The sequence below is a fragment of the Geotrypetes seraphini genome, chromosome 10, assembly GCF_902459505.1.
Source record: "Geotrypetes seraphini chromosome 10, aGeoSer1.1, whole genome shotgun sequence".
NCBI classification, from domain to species: domain Eukaryota; kingdom Metazoa; phylum Chordata; class Amphibia; order Gymnophiona; family Dermophiidae; genus Geotrypetes; species Geotrypetes seraphini.
The window spans coordinates 25,984,167-26,003,823 of record NC_047093.1 but is presented as its reverse complement, the minus strand read 5'-3'; the positions used below and the strand labels follow the sequence as shown (position 1 = coordinate 26,003,823).

Here is a 19,657-nt window from a genome sequence, read left to right as displayed (position 1 = left end):
TCACCAAAGTCAGCAATCGTCACTAAACCTGACGATTGCTGTTAACCGACCCAATTCACAAAATGACTCACTGCGTGTTTTACCCCTCGATCGCCCATTTTCCGATTCAGCCATGCAAATTTGTAAAACCCCATGCAAAATAGCCAAGCAATTGATTCACTAATACAGTCAAACTTCGGTTTGCGAGTGTTTTGCAAGACAAGCAAACATTTTCGCAAATCGTGACTCACAAACCGAGCATTGACTCGATTTGAGAGTCCCTCCACCCGTGAACCAGCATCGCCCCCCCCGCCCGCAAACACCCCCCCCCAAACTGGCATTGCCACCCCTCGCGAATGCCTGCCCCCCCCCACACGCGAACCGACATCACCCGCCCACCCAAACTGAAGGCTTACCCTCAATCTGGCACTGGCACGCAGCACCAACCCACAGGAGGCCAAAGGTCGTGCCGCTTGACGGATTGGGCCTTGAGCATCTACGCGTGCTCAAGGCCTTCTGGCTCCCGCCTCTCTCTGAGATTTGCGTGCCAGTGCCAGATTGGGGGGGGTAAGCCTTCAGTTTGGGCAGGGGGGTGTTCATGATGCCGGTTTGCAAGGGGGGTGGCGTTTGCGGGCGGGGGGGGGGGCAATGCCGGTTCGCGGGGGGGGGGGAGATGTGGAAGTGCACCAGTGGCCTCAGGGGTGGGGGTCTTTTGGGGTTATGGTGGAATGGGGTGGAACAGTGACGGTGGCCGGGGGGAGGTGAAACCAATCAAGCGAGTTTCCCTTACTTCCTATGGGGAAACTCGCTTTGATATACAAGTAATTTGGTTTACGAGAATGCTTCTGGAATGAATTATGCTCATAAACCAAGGTTCCACTGTATTTGCTTGGCTATTTTGCATCGGGACTGTAGACCTGTCTGTTTTTTTAAGTGGCACCGAGCAACTGAGTTGGTGAGTTTGCATGCAAATGATTTGCATGCAAACTTGAAAGTAAATCAGTCGCTGGATGAAAATTGGCCAGAGAATCGGCCAACAAAAATCGAGTTGCTATCTTTAGTGAATCTGGGCCTTAACCCTCCATTGCCCCAGGTACAATAGTTAGATTGTGAGTCTGTCATAAGAACTTAAGAACCGAAGATCTATCAAGCCCCAATATCTTGTTTCCAACAGTGGCCAACCTAGGTCCCAAATACCTAAGCTAGATCCCAAGAAGCAAAACAGATTTTATGCTGCTTATCCTAGGAATAAGCAGTGGATTTCCCCAAGCCATCTCAATAATGGCTTATTGACTTCTCTTATAGGAAATGGTCCAAACCTTTTTAAAACCTTGCTAAGCTAACTGATTTCACCATTCTCCAGCAACAATTTCCAGAATATAACTACACATTGTGTGAAGAAATATTTTCTCCAATTTGTTTTAAATCTACTACTTAGTAGCTTCATCACATGCAGGGCAGGATTAATTCGTCGAGGGCCCCTAAGCACACATGTACACTGGGCCCCCTGCCCCACCCCACCCCACCATGCGCCCAGGCGGAAACAGGAAGCTGCGTCAGAGGGAAGCTTTGGGCAAGCAGCACTGCTTTTAAAATTACAGTTCCCATTGCTTTTCTTACCCGCGTTGCTTGCTTGTCTTAATTTTCGTCGATGGGGGGGGGGGGGTGCCGCGTTGATGATCGGGGGGGGAGGGCCTGTGTTGCCGATCGATGCTGGAGGATCCCATCGCCGTTTGGAAAAAAACAATGTTGATGCCCTCCTTCATCGGGCCCCCCCTGACCATTTTGGGCCCTAGGCATGTGCCTACTGGGCCTATTGGTTAATCCTGCCCTGATCGCATGCCCCCTAGCCCTAGTATTTTTGGAAAGTGTAAATAAATGATTCACCTCTGACGTTTCCATTCCACTTAGTATTTTATGGACCTCTATTACATCACCTCTGAATTGTCTCTTCTCCAAGCTGAAGAGCCCTGGCCGCTTTAGCTTTTCCTCATAGGGAAGTTGTCCTATACCTTTTCTAATTTCACTATATCTTTTTTGAGATACAGAGACCAGAATTGCACTCAGTATTTGAGGTGCAGCCATACCATAGAGCGATACAAGGGCATTATTACATTTTCCTCTTTGTTTTCCATTCCTTTCCTGATAATTCCTAACATTCTATTTGCTTTCTCAGCTGTTGCTGCACTTTGAGTCAAGTATATCAACTTATCCTCAACTATGACACCTAGAACCTTTTCCTGGGCAGTGGAACCCTATATGATGTAGATATAGTTCGGGTTGCTCTTTCCCACATGCATCACTTTGCACTTGCTCACATTAAACATCATCTGCCATTTTGATGCCCAGTCGCTTGCAATTTTTCACAATCTTCTTGCGATTTAAGTCTTCTCCGACTCTGGTGAGGTTCGACAGAGGAGCCGCGGCGGGGGCTTTGAACCAAAAAATGAACTTTGTCTGGCCGGAGCCAGCAAGCCGCTGCGAGACAGAGAGATGCGTGGTAAGCGCGCATGCGCACTCTGCCGGCCACGGAACTACAGATCAGGCAACATGGCGTTAAGAGTGCGCATGCGCCCTTAGCGTTTTATTATTATAGATTATTATTATTTAAAGTGTGCACCAGGGTAACAAACCCTGAATGAATAATATATAAATAAATCAATAAAATATTAGAATTGTGAAACGGGATATCCTCAGTGTGAAGGATTAGCCAGGGGGGGGGGGGGAGGGGAACTCGTTGACTACAGTGCCCTAGAAAATAGCTCATGTGCAAAGCAACATACACATATATATACTTATGTAAATGAGGAAATCTGTAGCATATGTAAGAGTGCAAATATTGATGCCAGATGGAAGTCGTGCAAGTAATTTATCCATATGTTCAGCAGGTGTACATCGATGAAGGGTGATGCATGCACAAGGAAGTATGTGTTTGTAAGGGATCACTTTGTATGTTGCATGCGGAATGTACGAGTTTCTTTAGCTTTATACTGAGGTGCAAGCAGGGCGGGGCATGCAGACGATTGCTAGAGAGAGCGGTATCCAAGGGCCTCTCTCTTGAATTCTACGATACTGAATTACAGCCTTACCATGTAACCTTTGTTGCATCTACTGAACTTAAAAACACCAACGCTTTGCATTTTTTTTTTTTTTTTTAATGTCTTTATAGCAACGAAATAGTACAGGGCAGAATTGAAGTTACCGCAGCAACATCAAAATATTGATGCCAAAAGGAATGCATTCGACAACATCGTCTGTTCCTTTGGATCTCAGCAAAAAGACCGAAGCAGATGCTGCATCAGCACCTCTGCTCTTGGAAGAGGCGGAGCAGGAGGATCCGAGCGCTTGCACGGGGAAATACGCTTGCGCGTCAAAGTGCGAGCTGTCACTTCAGCACCATAGGCAGTTCTCCTCACCGGCCTCTCGACTGACTGCTCTGACGCTGCACCTCCGCTCCTCTCAAATTTACCCGTCAGAACCCTTTCTGTCACTTCCTTCCAGCAACTCCCACGGTGAAATGAGTGGAAGAGGCGTAACTGGTTTCTTTGAAGTTTTGGACTGTTTTATTTCCAAAGCAGTGAAGATGTTTGTAAGCTTTGATTCTATTAAAATGCATGTTGCAACTGGGCAGTTCTATAATTCCCAGTTCTCCTGTTCCCCGTATAAACGATGCAGTTTCAACCTTTTACAAAGCCTCTAGGCTAGGGTGCTCAGTACAAAGCCGATCTATTATACACTTGCTTGCCCTTCCTCAGTTTAACGTTCACCGTCTTTCATAGCCCTTGACTTAGGACTTAGGCCTTAGGCAGTTTCTCCAAGCTTATAGCGTTTTGCTCTAAAGATCTAATAATTCCTCCTCCTAGGTTTGACCATATGGAATAAACCACTCTTTCAATAAATTCCTGTTTGATTTTCTGGCCTGAAACGTTTCAGTAGGTTTGACTGAATTTTGGCAAACCCATGCGGCTCCGCCGCCTTTATTCATCTGTTCTCTTGTGTTTCCTCCCCTTCTTCCATACGGCGTTTACCCTAGAGGCGCTTTAACTCAACGTGACTTCAAATAACTTCTTGAAAACAAGGCTAAGCTCTAAGCTCAGTCTAGAGCCAGCCCAGCGGGCTTTGATGCGAGCGCATGCGCCGCACACTCCTCGCCGTCTCAGGCTCGATCAAATTAATAAGCAGAACTCTTGCAGCCCTAGTTTAGGCACAGAAGTCCCACTGTCAAATAGTCCAATCAGAAAAGGGGTTCGGCTCGTTGTCCCTCCCGATTGGTTGTTACTATTCCAAAGAGGCTGGTTCGTGCGCTGCATCTCGAGCGGGAGTGCCACGAGCTCAAGGCACTGTAATCAGATTCCAGCTGTGGCGCCGGCCCCTTCCGCTTAATAGCCAGGGCTGCCAACCAATGGGAGACAAAAGAGGACAAAGCCGGCAAGGCGATTGGCTGCTTTCCGGCAAAGGGGCCGAGCTAGCGCCTGAAGTTGGACTCCAGGATCCAGCTGTGCAATGAAGCTGGGACTTCAGCTTTCGTTCGCTCTCTTGCCCGACTGGTAGCGACGCGAGGGAGGAGTGCGCCAAGACTCCTTGAACCGGGAGGGGACGAGCAGCAAGGCAGAGTCACCCTAAGGGATCCCCAGCGCCAGGGGGGGGGGAGGGGGTCACATGGAGTAATCCCGGGAACCGGGGGCTTCGGGCTTTCTGGGGGGAGAGGAGGGGGCGTGGACCCCCCCCTAGGTGGCAAACCAAAGTGGGGCAGCACGATCTCTTGAACTAAATAGTTATTGGGGGGGAAAATCTTCTGCATCAATGGGCTGATCAATAACAGGAAACCTCAACAACACCTGGTGTCTCCCCCGATCTCCTGCCCCAGGTAGGGAGCGAGAAACTGCAACTGCTGGGGAGGCGATGAAAGCCTGCCAACTCCGGAGCATGCATTCGGACCCGGTCAGGAGCTGCCACCCATCCCAGCACCGTCTCGGAGCCAGAGACAACGCCATGGTCGCCCCCCGGGGCTCGTTGGCGCTGTGAGGACCCCCCTCCCCCCTTCGTTAGCCCGAGGACCGAGGATCCTGGACTGTTGCCCGGAGGATGGCCGAGGATGGATCGAGTGAGCAGGAGCCGGGCAAACCCAAAACCTTCATCCGCCTGAACGACCTGTCCGGAGCTAGGGTGAGGTCTGGAACCGGGGACAAAGACGCGGCGAGCGGGGACGTCGAGGCGGAAGGGTTGCCCTACCCCAGTGTGGCACCGGTCGCCTTCTTTTACCTGAGCCAGGACAGCAGACCCAGGAGCTGGTGCCTCCGGATTGTATGTAACCCATATCCTTTCTCTATAGCCCTCGGACCTAGACCAAGGTAAGACTGGCCACCTGGGCTTCAAACCCCAGCCCAGCCCTGACCTACAAGTAAGGAGGCATCGCTCATCTGGCTCATAGATCAATCCTCCCTGTGAGTATTAATTACCCTTAGGGGTAACAGAAAACCCATCCTGGTGAGAGGGGTGTCAAAGTCCAGTCGGGTTTTCAGGATTTTCCCAATGAATATGCATGAGATCTATTTGCATGCACTGCTTTCATTGTATGCTAATAGATCTCATGCATATTCATTGAGGAAATCCTGAAAACCCGACTGGATTGTGGCCCTGGAGGAGGGATTTTGACACCCCTGGTGTAAGGGGGTTCCTCCTTGGTCTTGGAGGTAACAAGGCTTTCGATCTCGCTCAAGGCTCCCTATCCTCGTTCAGCCACATGGGGGATGTTTTGCAGATGTGAAGACTGCGAATTAGGTACTGCCTGGAGTTTGTGAATTTTGCAGAATTGAAAACAGATGTGGCTTTTTTGTTGTTGGGGGGGGGGGGGAGTGCTTAGATTAATTTGCATGCAAATATTGATTAAATCTGAAGGCAAATATTGACAAGAGGCCACCCGGGGAGTTGATCTGCAACTTGCTGATAGTGAGAACAGGGCAAACACTCTCCGAGCATCCTCTCACCTTGCAGCTTCTTGGGCGTTCTCTCTTCACTTCTGTCCCCCAAATCTGGTTATGGATAGTCTTCTTGAATATTGGGAATGGGAGGGGGGTTCTCAATGTTCCCTGACTCGCTAGGCAGGGATTTCTCTGGGGTTGAAGTGGAAATGTGAAATTACAGAAGAAGATTGGCTCAAATGAATGGAAACGATATGCAAGATGCTGAGGGAGAGGATGAAAATTGGGGAGGAGGGGGGAGGGAAATAGCGGAGAGGGCTGGTCGTCCTCCTTTAACAAGGGAAGAAAAGTTAACTGGCATAATTCAGGGTGTGAGAAAAAGGATCTGGGATACCCATTGTTTCGAAGACAGCTTTTTTTTTTAATCCTCCTCCCAATCTGGCACAAGACTCTGCTTCCCAGTTTAAAATGTAAAATTATCAGCTTTTTTTTTTTTTTTTTTTTTTAAAGATGGATCCGGGTGTGATTTATTTGTTTACAACGACTATATTTCTCACCTAATTCTAATACAAGCATAATGTCCCCCTCCCCAATAAAGAAAGATAGGTTTCATCCCTATGTGTATTGTATCCACCCTCCTTCACACCCTTTCCCTTAACCAGCAGCAATAACCGGTAATCGCGTTCGTAACCCCAATTCCAGGCAGCATCAGATGTTAGTCCTCGCTTGAACAACACAACCAATAATCGTCTTGTCCTTAGCCAACATCGGGAAAAAAAATAGAACCAATTGCCCGTAATAAACACCTGGAATTCATTACCACAATAGAAAGTGAACAAAGGAGCATTCTATTCTGTATAGGTGAAAACCTGAGGTTGGGGGATGCGTTTGACTAATTAGAGCACTTTCATTTACACAAAGCACACCCAAAAGGAGGCTGAATTATTTTTTTTACCTTGGCCAGCGCTGCTGCTTCTCATCTATTACTGTTTTGGTTGTTTTTTTTGTCACATAGCCGGATTTTGCAGAATCACAATAAACCTCCAGATCCTTTTCATACAGAAACATATTTTGCCGAGAAACAGGCTGGCAGCTTAGCTGAGAGAGTGGATTTTGCCCCTGAATGTAAAAATATATAACAGTATTAAGGGAACAATGAAACGAGTGGGGGGGGGGGGGGGAACCTTTTATTCTTCCTGTACCTGAGTTTCTGGGCCTCGGGATAATGACATCCTAACTTTGTACAGCCGCAGAAAAATGCCTAAATGGTCCATTCGGTCTACCCCTACAATAATTTGAGGTTGCAAAATGCCACTCCCTGCAGGTTACCCCCTTAAGTGTGCATAAAGTCATTTTACAGATCTTTTGGGCTGTAGCAGTGCTCTGACCCCCATCCTTTTGTATGTGGGGTCGTGAGATCCTGGATCTGATCCTTATATTTTGCCTTTAAGTAGTTTGTTCTGCAGAGCTAGGGAAGGTTTTGAATACTTTAAGGGAAGAGGTGTGTATAGTGATGGTGGCCATGGTTGGCTTGGCATGCTCTTGGCCAAGGTTCTTGATACCAGATTATGGATTGGTCTTTGGATGCTCTCGATCCCTGAAGAGATGCTTGCCATTGCCTTAATGCCTCACCTTTTGTACACAACCGGGGGTGGGGAGAGTGGGTGGGTTGTGTCTTATCTCCATAATTATGTTAGGTGTCTCTTCTTTTTATTCATTTGGGTTCATTGCTAGTTATCACGTTGCCGGGCTAGGATTCTTTCAGCCGGCTTCTGGAGTTTGCTGGTTTGGGTTATGCAGTATAGTGGCGGTGAATGCAATATGCAATCCAGATCGGTTTTACATCACAGAATATACTCTGGGTTGATTGCTGCTAGTTTTATAATTTAAACAACAGCTGTACTTGTTACTCTGAATTGTTTTTCTGCACTTGTGATACGATGGGGAGGTGTATGAAAGGGAAAAGACCACAGGAAGTGTTATTCTTTTATGAGGGGGGGGGAAATCCAAGACATTGGCATGTGTATAAGCTGCAAATCCACTGAGCAAATTTGAGCCCCAGTCTCCTGCAGCAGAAAGGGGCAGAGAGAAACTAGGAACCTTCTGGACTGAACCTTCTTTCTCATTAATGAGTGCTCTCTGTCTAAAGACAAAAGTATTTTGCAGTACTTCTAGGTTCAGGTTGACTTGCATTCATTTTTGCTCCTCGAAGTTGAAGTTTTGATTACATGGGCTTTTCCTGATGGACTGTAGGCATCTTATCTCCATTTTGGTAATTTAGAATAGATTTGAGCAAACTGATGAAAAGTCAATTCAAGTAACTAGTGTGCTTGCAATCCATTGGGCATGATTCTGTAATAATTATCTGATATTTATCTGGGCTTGGAATTCTGCCAGTTTTACTTAACTTGCATTTTCTTCAATGCCAGAAGGAAAACAATGCCCCACGAGTATGGCAATCAGTTTTATAGAGAGCATGAGATGGATAATTATTAATCTATCCTATTATTTTCTTGGTTGGGAATATATGCTGAGCTTTAGGATTTAGAAGTTGCATTAAATAGGTTTTAATATGGTCTTTCTAGCTTAAGAAATCTGTCTATATACAAAGCACAAAAGGCTGAAAACAGATCCTCTGAACTAAGGGAATACAATTAGCTAGACCAGGGGTGGGCAACTCCGGTCCTCGAGGGCCAGCATCCAGTTGGGTTTTCAGGATTTCCCCAATGAATATGCATTGAAAGCAGTGCATGCAAATAGATCTCATGCATATTCATTGGGGAAATCCTGAAAACCCAACTGGATTCCGACCCTCAAGGACCAGAGTTGCCCACCCCTGAGCTAGACTTAATGCTCCCCTCACCCTTTTTGATCAGTAAAGAGCCAAATTATCTACCATTTAACAACCTATTCTCTGAGGGACTTGGGAGATAAGGTGAATCTGGTGCAATACCAGGGCACTTAGGAAGACTAGAAATGGGGTGGATCTGTTTTATATGAGGGTCATTTCATAAATAATGCACACTATTTTTTTAAATTTACATGTTTTATTATTTTTTTCAAGTATTTCTTTACAATCCTTCAATATAGTCTTCCTGCTTTGCAGTGACCAAGTCCCAATGTCTGGGAAGCTTCATTATTCCATCTGAGACACTGTTTTTGTTCAGTTGCCAAATGGCTCGGGTACCGGCGGAAGAAAGCTCTTCCAGAGATGCAAAATGATGTCCTCGCCTAGGTTGTTTCAATTTTGGAAAAAGGTCAAAGTCTGGTGGACTCATGTCTGGACTGTAGGGAGCACGAGGTAACACCTCCCAGCCGTATCCGTATAGTTTTTCAATGACGAGTGGAGAGCTCCAAATTCCCCCTGGCCAAAAAAATTTCGACGAGCTCAATCAAAAGTCAAACAAATGATGATTTTTGGTTATGATCATGAAGGCATCATCATTACAGACAAAGTTCCATGCGGAAGAAGTATCACAACAGTGTATTATCATAAGATTTTGCAAAAAATGCGCAGAAAAATGCACAAAACCCGACCTCAGTTGCTCTTGGCTGCTTCACTCATTCTTCACGACAATGCTGGCCCGCACATAGGGAATGTCATCATTGAAAAACTGCGCAAATACGGCTAGGAGGTGTTACCTCATGCTCCCTACAGTCCAGTCATGAGTCCACCAGACTTTGACCTTTTTCCAAAGTTGAAACAACCTATGCGTTGACATCGTTTTGCATCTCTGGAAGAGCTTTCTTCTGCCGGTACCCGAGCCATTCGGTAACTGAACAAAAACGGTGTCTTGGACGGAATAATGAAGCTTCACGGACATTGGGACTCACTCATTGCAAAGCAGGGAGACTATATTGAAAGATTGTAAAGAAATACTTGAAACCCCCCTCCCCCAAAAAAAAAAAACCATGTACATTAAAAAAAATAGTGTGCATTATTTATGAAATGACCCTCGTAAAAGGAATGGCTAGTTTAGGAAGAGCCCAGTTAATGTGGGAGGAATAGGTTCTGTGGCCTGTTTAATGAGGACAGATGGAATTCATTAAAAGGTTTGTCTGTGGCCTTGGGGAAGGGGCCTTTTTCACCAAGGTCCTCTTTTATTAGACAGAGAATGGGAGAAAACACTCTAATGCAGTGCCTCACAAACTTTTTTAGCTCCGGCACACTAAACGGAGCAAATGATTATAATTGAAATTTATAAAATTGCAAACCCAACAAAAAAATTAAATTTGAGTTATTTATTTAAAGTTCTTTAAGTTATGTATGGGTAACTGTAACCACGATGAAACTAAAATTAATAGAATAGAATTGCTAATCAGTGCGATAGATGTGCTTGATTTTGAGAGCAACTTAACTCAAAATGCAGCTCGATAGTCGACAAGCAAATGCGCATTTCATCATCCACCATTTCATTCTCTTTTTTCAGTTTAATTTTTGTCAGAGCTGAAAATCCAAGTTCGCAAAGATAAGAAGATCCAAACAGTAACAAAGCTTTGTTGCTCTTGTTAGGATAACTACTGCATAAAAAAAAAAATCAAACTAAAATTACTTGCCATTAGTTTTCCAGGACCAATCACATCAAAGAATGATGCTTGCCTGGGCGGTTGTATCCTTACGCACACAGATGCTCGTAACATTGACTGACTCTTGCATACGTGTCATCTATTCTAGTGTATACGTATGAAATTTTTTAAAATAAAGTAAAATTCTGGACTCTCTTGTGGCACACCCATTGTCTGGACTCTCCAGGCACACCACTGTGCCATGGCACACAGTTTAAGAGACACTGCTCTAATGAATGGGACCTAATGGATGCCTGGTAATGGACTACAGATGGGGCAGAAGAACATAAGAAGCGCCATCTCCGGATCAGACCTTCGGTCCATCAAGTCCGGCGATCCGCACATGCGGAGGCCCTGCCAGGTGTACACCTGGCGTAATTTTTAGTCACCCATATCCTTCTATGCCTCTCGTAAGGAGATGTGCATCTAGTTTGCTTTTGAATCCTAGGACGGTCGATTCCGCGATAACCTCCTCTGGGAGAGCATTCCAGGTGTCAACCACTCGCTGCGTGAAGCAGAACTTCCTGATATTTGTCCTGAACTTGTCCCCCCTTAGCTTCATTCCGTGTCCTCTTGTCCGTGTCAAATTGGACAATGTAAATAATTTTTCCTGCTCTATTTTGTCGATTCCTTTCAGTATTTTGAAGGTCTCAATCATATCCCCTCACAGTCTCCTTTTCTCAAGGGAGAACAAACCCAGTCTCTTAAGTCGATCCTCGTATTCCAGTTTCTCCATACCATTTACTAGATTAGGGGTTTTGTGTTCTTTTAAATGAACTTGCTGTGGATTGCATCAATGTTTGGAGGAAAGAACCCAAGCATCTGGATGCATACAGACAAGCTCATGTTCCTCAACTTGCTATGGCTGACAGAGCAGTGATTGAGGAACACCAGATGCAGCAAACCCAGGTTGGGGGGTCATAATTCCCCAGAGTATATAGCTTTGTGCACCAAAATGCATGCTTAGTGCACAAATTTGGGCATGCAACTTATAGAATAAACCCACCAGTATATGGCTAAGTGTAATATCTAATATCTGTCCAAATGATACGATAGTCTAACAACAACGTGGGACTAGATATTAAATCTTCTTAAGAGTTCACCAGAGAATAAATGTGGAAGCCTCAGTCCCACCACTCCACCGCTGTATTGTTTGTAACCGCGGGAAGAATTACGTGGTAAACTTCATCATTGGCTGTTCCGCATTCACCAATCTCAAATTATAAATAATTTTAAATATATTTCAAAACATAATTTAAGTGTCATATGCAGTTCTTTCTTTGTTTATTATTGCTAGTATGCACTTATCTTTGCATCCGCCAAACCCTGGGAGCCAGACCCGACATGTTTCGCGCTGTTGCGCTTTATCAAGGGTCTCCCGAGGTAGCTGCCGCCATCCGACTCCAAGTGAAAGCTTTGCATCCGCCAAACCCTGGGAGCCAGACCCGACATGTTTCGCGCCGTTGCGCTTTATCAAGGGTCTCCCGAGGTAGCTGCCGCCATCCGACTCCAAGTGAAAGCTTTGCATCCGCCAAACCCTGGGAGCCAGACCCGACATGTTTCGCGCCGTTGCGCTTTATCAAGGGTCTCCCGAGGTAGCTGCCGCCATCCGACTCCAAGTGAAAGCTTTGCATCCGCCAAACCCTGGGAGCCAGACCCGACATGTTTCGCGCCATTGCGCTTTATCAAGGGTCTCCCGAGGTAGCTGCCGCCATCCGACTCCAAGTGAAAGCTTTGCATCCGCCAAACCCTGGGAGCCAGACCCGACATGTTTCGCGCCGTTGCGCTTTATCATGGGTCTCCCGAGGTAGCTGCCGCCATCCGACTCCAAGTGAAAGTTTTGCAACCGCCAAACCCTGGGAGCCAGACCCGACATGTTTCGCGCCGTTGCGCTTTATCAAGGGTCTCCCAAGGTAGCTGCCGCCATCCGACTCCAAGTGAAAGCTTTGCATCCGCCAAACCCTGGGAGCCAGACCCGACATGTTTTGCGCCGTTGCGCTTTATCAAGGGTCTCCCGAGGTAGCTGCCGCCATCCGACTCCAAGTGAAAGCTTTGCATCCGCCAAACCCTGGGAGCCAGACCCGACATGTTTCGCGCCGTTGCGCTTTATCAAGGGTCTTCCGAGGTAGCTGCCGCCATCCGACTCCAAGTGAAAGCTTTGCATCCGCCAAACCCTGGGAGCCAGACCTGACATGTTTCGCGCCGTTGCACTTTATCAAGGGTCTCCCGAGGTAACTGCCGCCATCCGACTCCAAGTGAAAGCTTTGCATCCGCCAAACCCTGGGAGCCAGACCCGACATGTTTCGCGCCGTTGCGCTTTATCAAGGGTCTCCCGAGGTAGCTGCCGCCATCCGACTCCAAATGAAAGCTTTGCATCCGCCAAACCCTGGGAGCCAGACCCGACATGTTTCGCGCCGTTGCGCTTTATCAAGGGTCTCCCGAGGTAGCTGCCGCCATCCGACTCCAAGTGAAAGCTTTGCATCCGCCAAACCCTGGGAGCCAGCTTTCACTTGGAGTCAGATGGCAGCAGCTACCTCGGGAGACCCTTGATAAAGCGCAATGGCGCGAAACATGTCGGGTCTGGCTCCCAGGGTTTGGCGGATGCAAAGATAAGTGCATACTAGAAATAATAAACAAAGAGAGAACTGCATATAACACTTCAATTATGTTTTGAAATATATTGAAAATTATTTATATTTTGAGATTGGTGAATGCGGAACAGCCAATGATGAAGGTCACCACATAATTCTTTCCGCGGTTACAAACGATACAGCAGTGGAGTGGTGGGACTGAGGCTTCCACATTTATTCTCTGGTGAACTCTTAAGAAGATTTAATATCTAGTCCCACATTGTTGTTAGACTTATAGAATAAAGGCAGCTGCATGTACAACATAATATAGTAATTGGCTGTTAATTGGAGTTAACAGCCAATTATTGGCTTAAATAGATGTGAATTGGCACTACCTGGCACCAGTGAGCATTTGCACATCCGGCTGCCATTAGTTGCTATTCTAGAAGCTGCATACACTGATTTTGTGGCATGCAACTTCTAGGGGTCATGGATGTAGGCAGTGGCTTAGTGAGGGAGGTTGGTGCCATGCCATTTGCGCCGCCCCCCCCCCCCCCCACTCTTCCCCGCTGCTTGAGTGTCGCCCCCCCTGCCCCGGAACGAGCAGCATCTTCCACCCACTGCTCACACTAGTGTTGGCTCTCTTCTGACATCACGTCCTGGTCCCACAATCAGGAAGTGATGTCAGAAGGGAGCTGATGCTGGTGTGAACAGCTAGTGGAAGATGCTGTTCGCACCAGCAAACATTTAAGGAGGTACTCGGGGGCAGAGAGGAGGAGAGGCCCACCTCCCGTGAAGCTGACACTTGGGGTAGTCTGCCCCCTCTTACTATGCCACTGGATGTGGGAGAGGTATGAGTGGGTCAGGGGTGTTCCAAAATGTTAGGAGCACAGGTTATAGAATACTAGGAATTACGCACCTAATTGCCAACAGTTAGACGCAAGCACTTACACCATGGCATGAGCGCTTGTGCCTAAAGTTAGGCATGAAAGTACAGACTTACATTAGTATTTCTTTTTTTTCAATTCATGAAACTTTATTGAAAAATGTAGTAACATACAATAAAGTAATTTACATCAACGGAATGTTAGTAAGAGATGGATATTCCAACAACAAGTCAAACATATAGCAAGCATAATAATAATATACCATTTCACAAGTAATTCAGACTGTAATGCTATATAAACTTTAAATATAGGGAATGATAAATATATATTCTGTATATGTATATGTGCGTGTGGGAGATAGATATGTTATATTATGTACCTAGAGTCAACAGCTTGACAAGACTTTAACAAGGGGTTCCCAGATTTTAGTAATCATAACTCATCTTTTAGAAAATATGGCTGCTTTTGATTCAAATTTATGTATCATAAGTAGATTGGCTGAACTGTTGTTTCACAATACCAATATAAATTACCAAAGACATACACATTGCTCTGTGTAACAACAATTCAGCATTAAACTGCTGATATAGAATGTATGTATAAATATGTTTATGTATATTTTAGGAGATACAGATAGTATTTTGGTCAAGTGACCTGGATTCATATTTTGGCTGGTCACCTGTCATTCCATGGAAAGCCATAATAACATACAGAAAAATATCCTTAATAAAGAGGCACTATTAATACATGTTTCTCTGAGCAGGAGTATCAAATTCTGTCTGGAAAATCATAACACATGCTATCTGTCCCTCTGTCTCATCCTTTGTGAAGGCACCAGGCATGGGGACCAATGTCTGTGAAACTCAAAGCCTAGATCCTGCCATGTTGCAGGAAGCATGTGCCTAGTACAGGGGTGTCAAAGTCCCTCCTCGAGGGCCGCAATCCAGTCAGGCTTTCAGAATTTCTCCTATGAATATGCATGAGATCTATTTGCATGCACTGCTTTCATTGTATGCTAATAGATCTCATGCATATTCATTGGGGGAAATCCTGAAAACCCGACAGGACTGCGGCCCTCAAGGAGGGACTTTGACACCCCTGGCCTAGTAGAATTAAGTTAGCTCCTTTTAGGGTTACCTTAAGGCTCCAGAAAAAATAGGACGGATTGAGACATCCGGGTTTTACTTCCACTGAAAGCAATGGAAGTAAAATCTCAATCCGTCCTCCCTTTTTCTGGAGCCATATGGTAACCCTACAATAGTTCTTAAAACAGAAGTAAAAAAGGAGTCATGAAGACATAGGTTAAAACATCTCAGTTAAAATAATGCTTAAATTGCCTTTGTCCTAAGGTATTGATTTAGATTAATGTTTGTCACTTAGGAGCATAACTACCCTGGAAGTTGCTAAACAGTGACATTTTCTCTCTGACATTTTATAATTTTATGACATTTTGATGCTTGTCCCAGGAGTTTAAATATTTGGCTGTTTATGTTTTCCAAAGCATTGTGCTCTCTGTTCTGCCAAAATGACAATTCAAACCATAATCTTTCAAAACCATAAACTTGTAAAAATGTTTTTACCAGAAATGCTCATAGTGGAGGTCCCTCCCCCCATTTTTTATACAAATGAGATTAATGCTGAGCAGAATTCTTGCTACCCTCAGCAGGTGATGGGGGGGGGGGGTGGGGATAAAGGGGATCGTCCCACTTCTTTCCTCCCAGAACACTGGAAGCTCCGGCTGGGCTGTGAAGCTCAGAGAAAGACTGGTCACTGCTAAAGCCACATCTGTTCCCTTCGTACTTTTCAATTCCCTGATGTCATTAATTCAATTAATTCAGTTGCTGTGCTTGTCAGGCAAGGACAGATTGTGTAAATTTACAGATTTTTCTCGCTTGGCGGTGGATGAGTTCCAATTTGGGGTTTGTTGTGTTACGAGGTAATTGATAAACTTTGCAATGTACTGGTATGACCTGCTTTTGCATCAGCCGGGGTCCTTCGTGTGTCTCGGGGCCCGGGGGAATGCATTTCACATAGCACACAGACCAGATCGTGATGTTGGCAGAATCTCACTGATGTCTCCAAATCTTTCTGGACGATTGTGTGGTTGTGACATGCCGCAAGGGTATTTGAAGTAGACTGGGGCTAAGAATGTCAGTTTTCTGCTTAGGTAGTTGCTTAGTTCTGATGGTTTAGGTAGATAACGGAGGTTTTGCTAAGCTTTAGCTGACAGGTTGGGAAAGGCGCTGGTCCAGGAAATAGCGTTGATTGTCATACAGTATTTGGGCTTATGAGGAAATTTCATTTTCTTTCTGTAGCTGAATCAGCCATGGGTGAACACAAATGATTTCTGTTCTTGCTTTTGGAATATTGGAAGAGTTAAACTGCGAAGCTTGCCAGTGTTCAAACTCAGTCATTATAAATGCAGTTCTATAACTGGGCATAGAAACATAGAAACATAGAAGATGACGGCAGAAAAGGGCTACAGCCCATCAAGCCTGCCCACTCTGCTTACCCACCCCCTGTCTATGCCCTAATGACCCAAGTTCCTTATCTTGACCCTCGTAGGGATCCCATTTATTCTTAAAGTCTGGCACGCTGTCTGCCTCGATCACCTGCACTGGAAGCTTGTTCCAATGATCAACCACTCTCTCTGTGAAGAAATACTTTCTGGTGTCTGCAGCAGCCACTCTCTCCTCCTCTCCCTATTGGCTAAGGCTCTTAACATTTGCATCTCCTCTTCCTATAGGCTAAGGCTCTTTACACCTGCATTGTGATGTCATAGAACTTTCTGATTATAGAAACATAGAAACATGATGGCAGATAAAGGCCAAATGACCCATCATAGAAACATAGAAACATAGAAGATGACGGCAGAAAAGGGCTACAGCCCATCAAGTCTGCCCACTCTGCTTACCCACCCCCTGTCTATGCCCTAATGACCCAATTTCCTTATCTTGACCCTCGTAGGGATCCCACATGGGTATCCCATTTATTCTTAAAGTCTGGCACGCTGTCTGCCTCGATCACCTGCACTGGAAGCTTGTTCCAATGATCAACCACTCTCTCTGTGAAGAAATACTTTCTGGTGTCGCCACGAAATTTTCCGCCCCTGAGTTTGAGCGGGTGCCCTCTTGTGGCCGAGGGTCCCTTGAGAAAGAAAATATCATCTTTCACTTCGACACATCCCGTGAGGTACTGTTTCAATCATGTCTCCCCTCTCCCTACGTGTGCCTTGTGCATATAAGCACACTATGCATTCTACTATATGATAAGAGCATGCTCTAATCAACTTGCACACAGAGCATAGAGAATACGTGCATTGCATGGTGCACCTGGGCACGATTTATTATGCCTACCATTGACCTAGATTTAGGCACATCAAAGCAGGTTTGTGAAAGTATTCTAAAACAGAATTGGGGTGCCCAGATACCTATAGAATAGGCACATCCTGTGATACCCTGTTAGACAATTGCCCTCTACGCAACTAAGTGCAAGCTGAGGGGCTGACCCAGTGGTGGCGTAACTTCCATGCAGCTGATTCCCAGACTTGTCCTTTATTCATGAGACCAGCAAGGAGTTGGAATGTTGCACATGCGGTGTTCAGTCCCTAGGGGGAGATAGTACAAGGATTGCACAACAGTGATACGTACCTGTATAAGTGAGTTGCAGAATGCCTACGCGCTGAGCTGGGAAAAGTGGCCTCTTTCTGAGGGCTGTCATTACAGTGTTTCTCATGCAGAAGAGGAGGGTGAGGGAAATAAATGTGGGAGACTCCTGCTTTCCTCCTCTTAGTGAAAATGAAGGCATGTGATGGCAGGTTCGGATTAAAGCTGCAAGACCATAGGGAGAGAGCAGTCAGAATAAAAAGAAGGAAAGTTTAAAAACTGGGGTGTGGGGGGAAAAGAAGGTTAAGGTCAAATGAGTGGATGTTTGGTATGTACCTATAGAGACCGTTCCATGAAAAAAAAATGCATTCAGCGCAACGGTGTGAATATCCTCTCAAAATATTGCAGACAAAAACATGTATCTACCACTTAGGCTGGAATGCGCACTTGCCCTGTTTATGTCAGCACTGGAGACAGTGCACTTATTTACAATAAATGCATTTCCACATGGAGAAATAAACACAATTTCTCCTTTTTTCTTGGATGATTGCCACATGATACGGCTGAGAATAAGTGCTGCGCTCCTTGGGCAGCAAACAGACCTTGTGTTTTTCTATGAGGCCTTTTCCTTCATACGGAAAGAACACCCAAGCTCTAACAGGGAGTTAATTAACCTGACACATGGAATATTCAAAGGTATTTTTTAAAAAGTGACGGTCTGCTAACGCAGTCGTTGTGATAGCGAATTGAAGAAAGCGAGACATTCTCAAAAAATCACGTATGCGAACAGCAGCGAAGATTTTGCTAAATTTGCATGTGCCCATCACTGGTGATAGCAATGGGCACATGTGCAGAAAAAACGTGTAAAGAACCCCCCCCCCCAAAAAAAAAATACAACAACAGTGGGAGAGATGTTCATTCTCTCCTGCTGTCAATGAACAAACAACCCCCAGCAGTGGGAGAGATGCCGATTCTCTCCCGCTGCCAAGAAATCCATACCGCTGGTGAACACCTCCCCCCCCTCAGAACGGTGGCGACACCCCCCCTGCAGCGGGAGAGATGCCGATTCTCTCCCACTGCCAACCAACAAGCTATTGTATTCTTTTCCTGGATTCTATACTCTAAATGACATATAAATTTCTGCACGCAAAACTGGATACTATCCTGATTGGCTAACAAGTCAAATAGCGCCAATAGTTGAGTACTATCAATTCATTATTGGCGTTAATTGTCAACAATTTGGATTTACGCATGCATCTCGCTAAGCGCTGTTTTATAAAGCAAATCTTACAGCGCGCCTTTGAAAAGGGGCTGTGGCCATGGGCAGATCAGGGGCGTTCCCTCACGATGTGCGCAGTGTTATAGAATTCAGGGGATCTGCACCTAATTTACAGGGAGGACACCAGGTTTCAGTTGGTGTAAATTCCCCCACCCAGGGTTGGATGTGGATCCTGGCACTAAGCACTATTCCATAAACGGCGCCCAACTCGGAGCGCCATTTATAGAAAAGCATTCAGCGGGAAATTCAGTAAATGGCATTTAGACGCCTATCCTTATATCACTTGTACTGCAATTAGGCACCTATTACAGAATCGCGCCAAAGTTAAAACTTTGGGTTTTAAAGGTCTACGTTAAAGGCATTTAGATCCTTTAGAGAATTGCGTCTAGTGGCGCCTATGTCCTTCTCCACCCCTAAACACGACTACTTTGGAGTTAGGCGCATATCGTTTGTAGAATCGCGCCCAAGAAGATAGGTACTTATCACCCAATTAATTTTTTTTTTTAATTATGAGATTAGATAATTGAAGCCAATTTGCTTATTAGCACCTTTTTATAGAGAGCATTTTTCCAGCGCTTAAATTTGGGGACCATTTACTGAATCCTAGACCTTTGTGTGTTCAGTAGCAATGTTCCAATCTATAATAATAAAATGCTAAGCGCACATGCGCACTCTTACCGCCGTGTTCTCTGATCCCTGATCTGTAGGTCTGTGGTCGGCAGGAGTGCGCATGCACGCTTACAACGGATCTCTCTCTCACAGACCCCAAGGTGATGTGCGGGCTTGCCGGCTCCAGATGCCTTACACTTGACGGACAAAGTTTATTTTTAAGTTCAAAGCCGCCACTGCG

The 19,657-nt window shown here is 45.6% G+C and overlaps 1 protein-coding gene across 8 annotated transcripts in view; it reads left to right on the top strand.

Annotated features, from left to right (window-relative positions):
- Positions 1 to 4,672: 4,672 nt before the first annotated feature.
- Positions 4,673 to 19,657, top strand: part of CACNA1G (calcium voltage-gated channel subunit alpha1 G) — a 574,606-nt gene continuing 559,621 nt past the window's right edge. For 7 of the 8 annotated variants that reach the window (XM_033960654.1, XM_033960655.1, XM_033960653.1 and 4 more), the window contains exon 1: positions 4,673 to 5,294. In XM_033960654.1, coding sequence (XP_033816545.1) covers positions 5,065 to 5,294 — 230 coding nt within the window. In that variant the 5' untranslated portion in view covers positions 4,673 to 5,064. The remainder of the gene's footprint in view (positions 5,295 to 19,657) is intronic. The other variant, XM_033960656.1, reaches the window with a different exon arrangement.